Source organism: Dromiciops gliroides, chromosome 2, assembly GCF_019393635.1.
Source record: "Dromiciops gliroides isolate mDroGli1 chromosome 2, mDroGli1.pri, whole genome shotgun sequence".
In the NCBI taxonomy this organism is placed as follows: domain Eukaryota; kingdom Metazoa; phylum Chordata; class Mammalia; order Microbiotheria; family Microbiotheriidae; genus Dromiciops; species Dromiciops gliroides.
Window position 1 is genome coordinate 88,293,616 of NC_057862.1, and position 12,386 is coordinate 88,306,001.

Below are 12,386 nucleotides of genomic sequence, written 5' to 3' on the forward strand. Positions count from 1 at the left end.
GAAGGACAATGATTTTGACAACTGGAAATAACTATGCTGTGGGACTTTTAGAGAAACTTGTCTTTCCTGAGGGGTAAAAATGGGGAATACTTTTGTGGGGGAAGGAAAGGAGGTCTAGACCCATATTTTCATTGGTATATTGGGAACTCCCATTGAAATAATTCCCTCTATCAATGCAGTTTGGCAATTTATAATCTTAGAGTTATCTGGGATACTTAGGTTAAGTGACTTGCCCAGGGTCATACTGCTAATATGTGTAAGAGGCAGGTCTTGAACATAAATATTCCTGATTCTGATGCTAGCTTTCTCTCCACAATATATCTTCTCAGGAATATATTTCAATGAGCTAATGAAATGCCCTAACCATCACCATACAGATTATTATGCTTGTTGGTCCATTATCATATAAGAAATCATTTAAAGCCTTCTCTTTTTCTTTAGAAAACTTTTTAACAGGAACTTTTCTTCCATTGATGTGGGGAATTGTAAAATTAGAGTTGGACTACATGGCATCCTGTGTTCCTCAGAAGGAAACTCCCTCTCCCAATTGAGATTAGCACTTGCTCTTCAATTTAATTTTAGTGAATTCCCTGGGGGCCCTTAAAGGTTAAGTAATGATGCTTAGTCACAAAGGAAAGTATGTACAAAAGGCAATATAACTCAGTGGCTAGTTTTCTATGTACAATGAATGAATGAAGCATTTATTAAATTCTTACTATGTGCTAAACACTGGTATTAGAAAAGTGAACCAGTCCTTGCTCTCAAGAAGCTCACATTATAATGGGTGAGATAACATAAAGGTTTTATCTGTAAGACCCAAGGTCCTTAGGGTACAGTAGCAAGAAGATGTTAATGCTGCTTTTTAAAATGTCATTTCCACTGAGCAAATCATATTAATTTCTGAAGTTACAACATCTGAACGTTCCAAAGACTTTAGTAAACATTTGGCTTCTAAGACTTTTCCCTTAGCCTGGTTCCACCTTATTTTCTAGGTTAGCCTGGGTCAAAAATACTCAAGACCCTCGGATTGCCAGGGGTTTCCGATCCCCTCTGGAGAAAAAGATATTGGTAAGCAAACTACCATACCAAATCATCATGTAATTTGGAGCCTAGCAGAAGAATAAATAAACAACAGATTGAAAAAGCTAGAGGTCCAAATGATAACTCCTAATTGAAAATTTCTTCTGGTAGTTCTTTCCAGCTACCTGCAAACTATGATATTACTTTGTAAATTTTTCATATATGATTATCCAACATTGCTTTTGTTTTTTTGAGAATTGCCTATTGATTTGTGGTGATGATGCCTCACAGACCAATAAGCCTGAGAGACATACTTGGTAGTGAAATGTGAGGATAAAGATTCTTGCACTAATGTAAAAAAGGCCTCCTTTTGTAGCAATTGTAAGAAAACACTCTGATCCTGGCATTTTCCATAGGAAGCAAATGTTTAAAATTGTTTTCTGAAGAAAAGTCTTCATTATTGTAAATTCTGTACTTTACTTTGACAGAGTTTAGGTGGCACACATAGTGCAGCTGCACAAAGATTTTTAGCTAAAAAACATCAAGAGGAGAGTAAAGCCATCTGTAAATTCAAGTCTGCATTTCTGGACTATCGGCTCAGCCAAGTTGAGGCTTATTATGCCAAGAGACAAGATGAAATTATGGAGGAATCCCAGAGGCATATTTCTGTACAGTCGCCTGGCCTATGCAAGGAGCCAGAACTACTTAAAGAAGAAAAAATATGGGCACCAAAAAAATGGGACTATTTAGTAAGTGAGAAAGAACTAAAGCAGATAGAGAGGCATATTTTTAGAGCAAAACATGCTAGAAACCTTAGAAATAAAACATGTATACCATACCCTCATGCATTTTCTCCCAGAATATGGACAGCAAAAAGTAAAGAGGATAACACCACCCAGAAAAGACCTAAAACAAGAGAGCAGATGAGAGAATCAGAGGCCAAGCAAATCAAAGAACATCAAAAGCGTATGATACATGGGAGAGAGGTTATGCAAAGTCAAAAGGAAAGACGTTTTTATAGCATCCCCAGGGAGGTTCCTCTAGTTCCAAAACCTGAGGTGAAGAAAGAGCAAATAAAATTTTATGAATGGGTTGTAGCTTATCCACTCCTCCAACCTCGCCATGGAAATCGGCTGGAAATACGTATCCTTATTGAAAAGTCAAAGTTGAAAGGGGAGGAACAGGAGGAAGAGAGTAGAATGAAACTGCCAGCTGGTTCAGTATTCTTGAAAATTCCACCATTTTTGATGAGCCAATTAGACAAAATGAAAGCTTATTAAAGTTGTTATATTTCTAAGATCAAGGGTTAAATATTTTGGATGAAAATATTTTTGTGGCTTTTAAAATAGAAGCTACATTACTAGAAGATATCGCTAAAATTAAACTGTGAAGGGAGGAAAAAGAAGAAAAGTTCAGTTCTTCACACTGGAGGGGTTGGGGGCATAGTTAAGATTGTAGCTCAAAGCTCTTAAACCTCTGAATAGGCTTGATGGGAGAATTTAAAAATTGCTTTGACTAGCAAAGATAAGACTCAAAAGAATACCCTTTTTCAAAGGGTTGGGTAGGGATAAAGAAGAGATAAGAGAAAAATAATTTAGGGAAAGCACTCACTAATCAGAAGAATTAATCCATTAATTAACAAGCCTGCTATGTGCCAGGCACTGTGCTAAGGTGCATAAATAATGAACAAGGGCCCTATTCTGAAAAAGCTTACATTCTAATGAGGAAGATAAGTCCATGTGTAAATACATGCATAATAGATATAATATGAATAAATATGAAGTGGTTAAATACCAGGTATTTGGGAGGGGAGGGCATTAGCAGAAAGTAGTGGGGGGATCAAGAAGGAAAGTAGTGCTTGAGCTATAGCTTGAAGAGAGTGATTTCATGGGGCAGATGTGAGGAGGTATTGCATTCCAGGAATGAAAGGAGACATTAGTAAAAGGCAAGGAGATGGAAGATACAGGCTTATGAATAAAAAGACCAGTTTGGCTCTCTTGCATTGTGAAGAAGGGGAGTACAATGAAATTGGAAGAGAAGTTGGGGACAGGTCATATAAGTCTTTAAAAGTTTGTCCTAGAGGCAATAATAAGGAGGCACTGGAGTTGAGTGAATAGGGAAGTGACATGATCATATCTGTACATAAGGAACATTAGTATGCAGGACATGTTGGAGTGGGGATAAAGTTGAGGCAGGGTGACCAATGAGGAGGCCATTACAGCAAATTAAGGCAAGAGGTAATGAGGGTCTTGAACTAAGGTGGTAGTTATTTGAGTAGAGAGAGATGAAAAGAAGATAAAATGAAAAGACATGTTGTAAAGGAAAAAAAAGGCAAGATTTGACAACTAATTGGATTATGGCAAGGGTGATGAACCTAGTTAAAATGTTAAGATTGCAATCTCCATGGCACAGGAAGTATGGTGGTACATTTAACAGAAATGGGAAATTTAGAAGAAAAGTTTGGAGGGAAAGACAATTCAGTTTTGGACCTTTGAGATGTCTTTGTGACATCCAGTTTGAAATATTCGACATACATTCATTGGTGATGTGAGATTGAGGTTATATAAATGTGAGTCATCTACATAGAGATGATCATTTAACCCTTAGGAGCTGCTGCAGTTACTGAGTATGTAGAAGAAGGCCTGACATAACCTTAAGGAACACCCACAATTAGGGGGCATATTATGAATCAGGAGACAACAAGAGATTCAGAAAGTTAAGCCAGATAGGTAGGAATTGAATCTGCAGACAAAAGGTTTCATGAAAACCCAGTGTGGAAAGACTATCCCTGGGGAGAGGTTGTCAACAGCGTCAAATACAGCCAATGGATGAGAAGAATGAGTACTGAAAAAAGACTATCAGATTTGACAATAAAGATGGTCAATGACCATTAATGTGATAACATCAATTGAGTGATGAGAAGGGAAGCTAGGTTACATAGGGTTTGGGAATGAGAGGAGAGGAAATGGAGACAGCACGCTGCAAGCTTTTCCAAGGAGTCTGGCTGAGAAAGGGAGGAAGGATAGATAGGACTATAGCTTGAGGAAACTTGGCCCTATTTGAAGGTAGTAGGGAAGGAATTTCTTTGGAACCCTTAAATCCTCACAAAACCAAGAGTGTGTGGATATCTGACCATAGAATTAATGATAGCCATAAAATGAATTTCAGCTGAGATGTCAACTTAGATACCTAACTTTTAAGAGCAGCTAAATAACTTTCCCTTTTTTTCCTCCAAAAATGGTGGAATGCTTAACATTTCCTTATGGAATAGTACTGTCATTCCTTCTTCAAATTTTCAGTTAGGATACTGTATTGGTCACATCATTCTATCTACATGGCAAAACTGAGTAGATAAATGGTGACTTATTCAAATTCTTTCATCTCTTCCTCCTTTACCACAGGCTTATTGAAAAAAGCTAAGTTAATATTGTTTCCTTACTTTTCTTTGCTCTATAAATTTTCATTCTCAAATCATGTCTTTGGAGTGCTTTTAGGAGAGTATTAAAGAATTTTATTTACCTCTTTATTTTCAACTGGCATGATTTTCAGAAGCCCTTTAATTTGCTATTCTTTGAGGATCCTAATAGACTAATTTTTTTTTTTTTTGGTCACAGTTCTATTCCAAGCCCATTCTGCTTCTGTTTCCATTTTATCCTGTGGAAATTCCTTTTTTATTGTCAGGAATATGGTATTTTCATTATCTTTCAGTGAAGAAATAAAGGAAGTACATTTCCATGACTTATACTTAGGATGTGCCCCAGATTCCAGAAAGATAGGATATTATTTTCAAGTAGAGGAGGTAAGAGTTTTCTGTCACCTTTTCCTGGACAGAGTGAAGTGTTGGGGAGTCTTCTAAGACTCTTACCATAGCTTTCTCCCCTTTGGGAGATGTGGAATTGGTGATATCCCTTAGTATGGGGACCAAATGTCTAATGCTCCTTTGTTGGATCTTCTCAGAGAAGTAACTGACTCACCTTTAGGAGTTTCAGAGTTTCTATCTTAACTCTCCAATTCCTGCACATAAGCTGTCACCTCTCTAAAAATGAAATTTTAACTTTTTGTTTTGAAGGAGAGAAGTTCAGGATCTTTCAGAATTAGAGTAAGGGCTATGGTATCTGTAGTACAGTAATAACTGTGAAAGTACTTTCATCTAAGAATGATACATATTAGGAGCCTGACCATCAGAACCACAAACTTTAATAACATTTTTTCCAAAGTCTTTTGAGAACTGATTACATACACTCAAAAACTTTACATGAAGTGTTATTTTCATTCTTCACATGGAGTGTTAATTTATTCTACTGAATTTCTTTGACTTTTCCATATGTGATTTATGCATTAGATTTCTGAATTAGAGCAATCTGGCTAGGGCTTTTCTTTGTTCCTTTGTGTAAGTTCTCTTCCTCATAGTCTCCCTGTTTTCTTCACATACAGTCTTTCCCTTAGTATCTTGACATATAATTTGCTTTTCTTCCTTATTCATTTTCCCATTAAGCTAACTGAAGTTCAGAGAGGTTAACTACACTGTGTAAGGGATCACACATGCAAGTGAATGAGGTAGGATATTGAAAGCCAGGTCTTTGTTATAAAGTCATCAGAGGGACTCATCTCAGCCTGCTGGTTACCTGCATCTATGTCTGGTCTCTAGCAGTGTGTGGACAAGGATCTCATATTCAGTGAGTGCTGAAAAGAAAAAAGTGACTCAGAAATACATATGAAGCAAAGAAAAAAAGGAGAGCCAGGTGATGGATCTAGCCAAACACTGTATGCAGGATTTTATGCGCTAAATATCCCTAGGAGTTCCAACCAGCCAATTTGAGCTCCTGAATGAAAAGGTAGAGGCATTTGGGACCTCATAGAAACTGACCTTCACAGTTCTCTGTTCTAAGTTTTATTATTCATATTGCTATAAGCTGAAGCAATCTTACTACTCAATAATTAAAGAACAACTACTTGAAAGTCTACTATATTTCTAGCACTGCTAGTGCTAGTGACTTTGGAACTATGGACATCAGTCTTAAATTCAAATCTGTTTCCTTTTCCGATTCAATACAATTCAATAATGTTAAGCTCTGTGTTATACCAGTCACAAAAACAAAAGGAAGCTCTGCACCCAAGGGGGCACTAAACCATTCTAACTAGGGATAGATGGGCAGGGGGAGTAATATAACTACATAAGTAAGTAAAAAGAAGGTGGTTTGAGAAGGGAGAAAACATGAACAACTGTGGCATCCTATTTCCCCTATGCTGAAATAGTCATCACGATTCCAGGGGAAAAAGATACATCTTTAATTAATTTTTCCATGTTTAAAATGCTCACAGAACCTTTTACTTCAAAGGAGTAAAAAAACCTGTGGCTCTTAAAAAATCAGTAAATTTTATAACTTTAACACATCTTAGTTTTCTGTGAGTTCTTTTTGTAGGGCATAGAGGCTCTTGACTTAACTCTTCCAACTTCCCATTGGTATGGGTAGGCTGAATCCCCAGACTTTGGCCATCTCTCACCCTTAGGATTCTAGGGGTATCCTGAATGGGTTCCACTGTCTTTCAATGCTATTGATTCAAGCTCCCATTCCACTTTACCCTGCTCAATTAGTAAATGCCAGTGATTATTTCCCCAATATAATTTACCATTGTCAGTTGCTATCTTCTCAGGATCACTGATAATCAATTAACATCACTTAATTTTTATGAAGGAATATTTATTTTAAAAATATCACAAGAACCAAAAACACCCTCCAATCCCCCATCCCATAAAACCATTTACATTTGAATATACTCTTCTCTCTACCACCTCAATCTTTGGGGAGAGTGGGCTCAAATGTAGTGCTTGTTAACAACATTTCCACTGAATTCACTTTTTTTGTGTACATGGCAGATAAGTGGTTGCTTTTGCCGGGCATGAGGTCTTCATCACTAAGTAGATTGACTACTGGGGCTGAGTCAAGCAGATCTCCTTGGGGTTCACTTCTAGGGCTGCTGGGAAGCTCTATTGGCTATTCCAACCCCTTGAAGCTCATTAGGGTTGTTCTAGCTCCAATCCTCCACCTAAGATGATTAAAGAATAGATACAACAGGGACAGAAGTTACATAGGCACCATATATTCCAGGCCACATGCGACTTGGGTAGAGAGAGCCCTGATCAGGTGGCCCACAGCAGTTCCTGTCTTGCCCAAAACCAGGTAAGAGAGGCTTGATTTGACCTGATAGTGCCTCCTGCATGCAAACTCAGTCCTGGTTTTCTGTCTTTATGTAATAAGCAGGAAACAGTCCATTCTAGAACTCATGTTCTAAAGTGGAATGAAAGGTCCTCTATTTCAATCTACAGGAGGCAGGTTCCCCCAGCAACCAAGGGGGTTAATTAAACAGGGGAAGAAAAGTTAAAGTAAATGCTTATTAAAGCCAAACCAAACCCAAACCAAAAAGGGTGGTGATATTTTCTGATTTGTTTTCCTTAAATGTAGCATGAGAGCTGGCATTTATGTAGTACTTTAAGGATGTACATTATTCTATTTCATCCTTAAAGTGACTCAGAGTTAGAAGTACTTCATTATTGTCATTCCTATTTTACAGATGAAAAAATTGAGACTTGCAGAGGTTCAGTGCTGACTTGTCCATGGGGTCACACAGCTGGTGTTAGGGACAAGATTTGAACCTTTCTGATTCTAAGTTTAGAACTCTTTCCACAATACAGAGGAATCACAACTTAGTTGAAAAGGGGAGGGTTAGGTTTAAAAGTGAACAGAGAAGGTGAATATTGCATATAGTCAAATGTACTCTTGAAATTCCTTAAATAATCCATAAAGGACAATGCCATATGTTTAAACAATTTAGCTGGAAAGGAGTTAGTGTTTCTTTAAAAGAACAGTCCATATCAAAGAATGAAGGATCTGAGCTGGTTGCTATGGAAATAATTGAATGTAAATGTTGTTTTTCATTATGTTCAACAAAGGTATTAATTGGAAGAGATATGAAAACTAGGACTACCAAACAAAAGCTTAGCTGGCAGGAAAACTCACTTAGTGAAAAATATTTTTGAAAGGGCTTTATATCCAAACTATAGGGAGTGATCACAGCATCGCATCATTTTTTCCTGTTTTATCAGGAGGTTAAAGGAGATACAAAGATGTCAAAGTGGAGGGAGGGTTGAGTCTAGCTGACCAGGAATTCTACTCTAGGAAAGTCAATTAAGGGTGCCCTCTCAGTCTAAGTAGAATGAATAGGATGTCTGTGGGCATGAAGAGGAGATTCTAGAATCACACATTGGTGATGGTCATTATATGAGAGGCACAGAGAGACTGAGACCTACTGAGATCACAGAGCACCTCTTATCAGCATACTCAATAAAGAGTACAATGATAGACTGACAACACTATTTTTTTGTTTGTTTGTTTTGTTCTCTTTTCTCCAGCATATATAGTTCAATCTGGCAAGCAATTTATGTCTGATATTTAAAAATGGCACTTATAAAGTGACTCCGGGGCCACTGCTTCTAAACATGTAGTAATATGCCATGTTTTTCTAGGAAAAAGATGTGATTTTAAGATAGCCTACTGATTTAGTGTCATATTGTGCACTATTTACATTGATTTCATACCTGGGAGATTCAGGTTTCAAACCCTGGTCCCACATGGGAGTCTCAAAGGAGGTGGTTTCAAAATACTCAGAAATGGAATTGATGCTATTCATTCAATAAATAGATATTTGAGGGGCAGCCAGGATGGAACACCGGCCCTGGAGTCAGGAGTACCTGAGTTCAAATCCGGTCTCAGACACTTAACACTTACTAGTTGTGTGACCCTGGGCAAGTCACTTAACCCCAATTGCCTCCCTAAAAAAAAAAAAAAGATATTTGTAGAGTACTGACTATGTGAGTTACAGTAACAAACTGTTAAAGTAGTGGACTCTTCTCAGGGAAAAGTATGCCCATATAAGGAACAGCAAGGCAATATTATCTAGTGAACTACCTCAACTCAAAGAATTTGAGAAAATTAAGTTTTTCAGGGCTATAGGGAGAACTGATAAAAACCAGTGCTCTAGTAAAAATAAGTAAAAGTTCAACCCTAGTCACTACTGCACTTGCTCAGGATTAATACAGGTTGCACACTCTTAGCATTCCCACTCACTGATTTTAAAACAATCTGTGGGTACCCATTCTCATGAGAATATAATAGAAAGTTTTTGTCATACCAAAGTTACCTCTAAAAGAACTTCTTTTGAGAAGGTGTTCTACACCTGTTTCTCACAAATATAAGGTAAAGAAGGTGCTATGGATGATACAAAGACAGTACAGCTCTCATCTTTAAAATCTAATACAGCAGTCTTACTATCTGAAATCTTTTTTCCTACTCATATCTCACAGCACTTTGGATGTTTTTTTCATTTATCACTTTCTAATTTATATTAAAGCCATTTGGGTATATCTTATTTTTTATTAGAAAGCTTCCTGAAGGCAAGAATTATATTTTATTTCATCTTTGTATCCCAGTACCTAGCATCCCAATGGGTGCTTAACGTTTATTGAACTAAAACTTATTAAACTGAAGTGAATACAAAACGCAGTAAGGAACGGAACGTACCTTCTTAGAGGGAAGTTTTGGAATGAGAATGATGTTTGGGCAGTTTTCCTGGGAAATGAGTGAAGAAGCAGGGAGATTGGCCAGCCCTTTATCCACTATGCAATCCTGTGCCCTTAAATGATATTTTAATCAGAACTTGGCACATGAGAAAAGGAGAGATCTCAGATGCTCCAATGTATTTTCAGATATTTCTTTTGAGCAGTACATAAATATTACATATTACATAAAGAAAAATGTGCATATTGGTCTTCACTCTTGGGTAATTGAGAAGCCATTTTCACTGATTGCTGGGGTGAATCAAATAAGTCCCAACTTGGCACTTAGAACTATAAAAATCTTGACAAAAAAATTTAACGGATTACTATGAGATTTGCCAAAAGATTTTACAAAACAAGAATAAATCAGTCTTAGGCAAACCGGATGCTTCAGAAATGAGCGGGAAAACATACTCAAAAAGTGAAGACGAGAATTCTGAGAAATCACAGGCTGAATTAGCTCTGAGCCCGTGCCCGGAACGCTCCCTCTTCTGCCGCTTTCTACTCATGTCCCAGCTGAAATGCTACCTTCCACAGGGGGCTCTCCCCAGCCCTCTTAATTGCAGCGTCTTTCCTCGGTTATGACTCCCCTCACTTTACAGACAAGGATACCGGGCGTTTTTGCTCGGGTACACCTGGAGCTTCCCCGCCGTGACCCCCCAGCCCTGAGCCTGCCTGCAAGCTCCCTCCCCGCCTTTTTCTAGGAGGGCCTCGTGCAAGGGGCGAGGGTAGGCCTCGAGATCACGGCCCGCCGGGGCCGCCAAACAGGGTAGAGGATTGATACATTATTTAGGAGTGAAAGCAAAACCAAAGGCGGGCCAAGATGGGCTCGGCCCCGCCCCGCTCTCGTCCGGAGCAAGGCGGCCGTTCGCCCGCTCACTAGGTCCCTGTAGGGGGCGCCGCGGGGCTCGGGACAGAGTCGCCCCCCGGCGGCGCTACCCGTGCGAGAGCCGGGCTGGGCATGGCCTCCGTGGTGGAATACAAGGGGCCCAGAGAGGGTTACCGCTGCGGCTACTGCGACTCCCCGGGAGGCAAAGTGTCCAGCGGTAAGTGTGGCCGGGCCTTCTTGGCCCAGCTTCCCCCAGTCCCTTCCCTCCTCACTTTGGCGGCGCGGCTCGTCTAGCCCAGCCGGCAGCCTCTCCGTCACTGAACATGGCCGCTGTTCAAAGGGCCGACTAGAAAGAGTTCCGCGTTGCCCTTGCCAAATATGGCGTGAATGTCGTCACCCCTCCCCGCCTGCCGCGGTCAGCCCCGGCGAGGCTTGTCCCTCGGGGGGACCGGTGGTTTTGCCCGCCTCCCCGCCCTGTCTCCGCCTGCCCCACCGCTTGCCGGCGCGGGGCATTGTGGGGTGTCAGCGGCTGCGGCTCGGAGCGGCCGGATTTGGCCGCGGGGCGGGGAAGATGGCCGCGGCCCCCGGAACTTCCCCGACCATCGTGGAATACTTCGAGGGCGAGGATTTCTACCGCTGCGGCTACTGCAAAAACGAGACGGGCAGCCGCTCCAATGGTGAGGGAGCCCGACTGGGCCAGAGGCCCGGCCCGAACGCCATGCCGGCCCGACCCGGCTGGGCCCGTGCGGTAGCGGGAGGGGCCCCGGGGGCGGGGAGGGGGCGGGGAGAGAGAGGCGGTGGCTCGCGCCTGACAGGCTGCGGGCGGGCGGGGGCGGATGCTCCGTTTACTCCTGCGTGCTGGCGGGGGGTCGGGGAAGCTCCGGCCCCTGGGAGGGTGGGCGACCCCTGACCCCAGCCCTGCTAATTATCGCTAGCGGATTACCCCCTCCTTATCTGGTTGGACTCCCTTCTCCCGGGTGAGACCTCCTCGAGGACAGGGACTGTCTTTCGCCTCTTTGTGTCCCCAACGCCTGGCACATAGTAGGCGCTTAATAAATGCTTGTTTAGTGACTACGGGCTCTCAGAAAGGGAGGGAGACCGGTCTGTGGTGACGTCATCCTTTGCTTTATTTTCATCTACTTAAAAAATAGACCCTTTCCAGGCTGTTTTAGCCTTTTTGAAACATTGCATAAAGTCATAGAATATTAGAACTGGAAAGGACCTTCAGGATTATCCTCTAATATTAAAGTACGGTATATTCACCTGACTTGTTAATATAATTATTATTATGATTGGCTCAGCACCCGCATTTTATAGAAATAGGCTTGGGGAGGGCAATTTACTTGCCTCAGGACACCTGGCAGAGACCGGATGGAAACGGTCCAAGATTTAAAGTTCGTTCCAAATTCCTAGTTCAGGGTTTGGTGGTTTTTTTCCTTTCCCCCTCTATTATACAGAATTGTGCTCATCAATTAAAAGAAAATATTTGAAGGGTTCTTCGTTTAGAAGAAAGATTAGATTTCTACTTGAGCAAAGGGTAAAGGAAGGATTGATGGGGTGATTGCCTCTTAAGTAACTTTAGTTGCTACACCCTGCTTCACACATTGCCCCAAGAAAGAATATGATTCCGTAACAAGCTGTCTTTTGAGGACCTCCACTGTCTGGCTCTTAAATACCTTTTAAGCCTTATTTGACACTACTTCATTGTAAGCTATCTTTGTTGCCAAATTGTACTATTCAAGGAATCTAAGGATCAGATAACTAGAGCTGGAAGACACCCTGAGCAGAGGCTATCCCGTCCAGCCCTTTCATTGTACAGATGAGGAACTGGGCCCCATGAAAGAGAACTAACGTGCTCAAGGTCAGACTTAGTGCCCTTTACACGGCACTGGTTCCAGTTCAGTCAAGTGATTCTATTTTCTT

At 40.9% G+C, this 12,386-nt stretch overlaps 1 protein-coding gene across 6 annotated transcripts in view; it reads left to right on the top strand.

Moving 5' to 3' along the window:
- Positions 1-10,494: 10,494 nt before the first annotated feature.
- ATE1 (arginyltransferase 1) overlaps positions 10,495-12,386 on the top strand; it is a 196,038-nt gene continuing 194,146 nt past the window's right edge. For 3 of the 6 annotated variants that reach the window (XM_043985862.1, XM_043985861.1, XM_043985867.1), the window contains exon 1: positions 10,965-11,140. In XM_043985862.1, coding sequence (XP_043841797.1) covers positions 11,035-11,140 — 106 coding nt within the window. In that variant the 5' untranslated portion in view covers positions 10,965-11,034. Of the gene's footprint in view, positions 10,681-10,964; positions 11,141-11,306; positions 11,441-12,386 lie in introns of those variants that run through there. The other 3 variants (XM_043985864.1, XM_043985863.1, XM_043985865.1) reach the window with 3 other exon arrangements.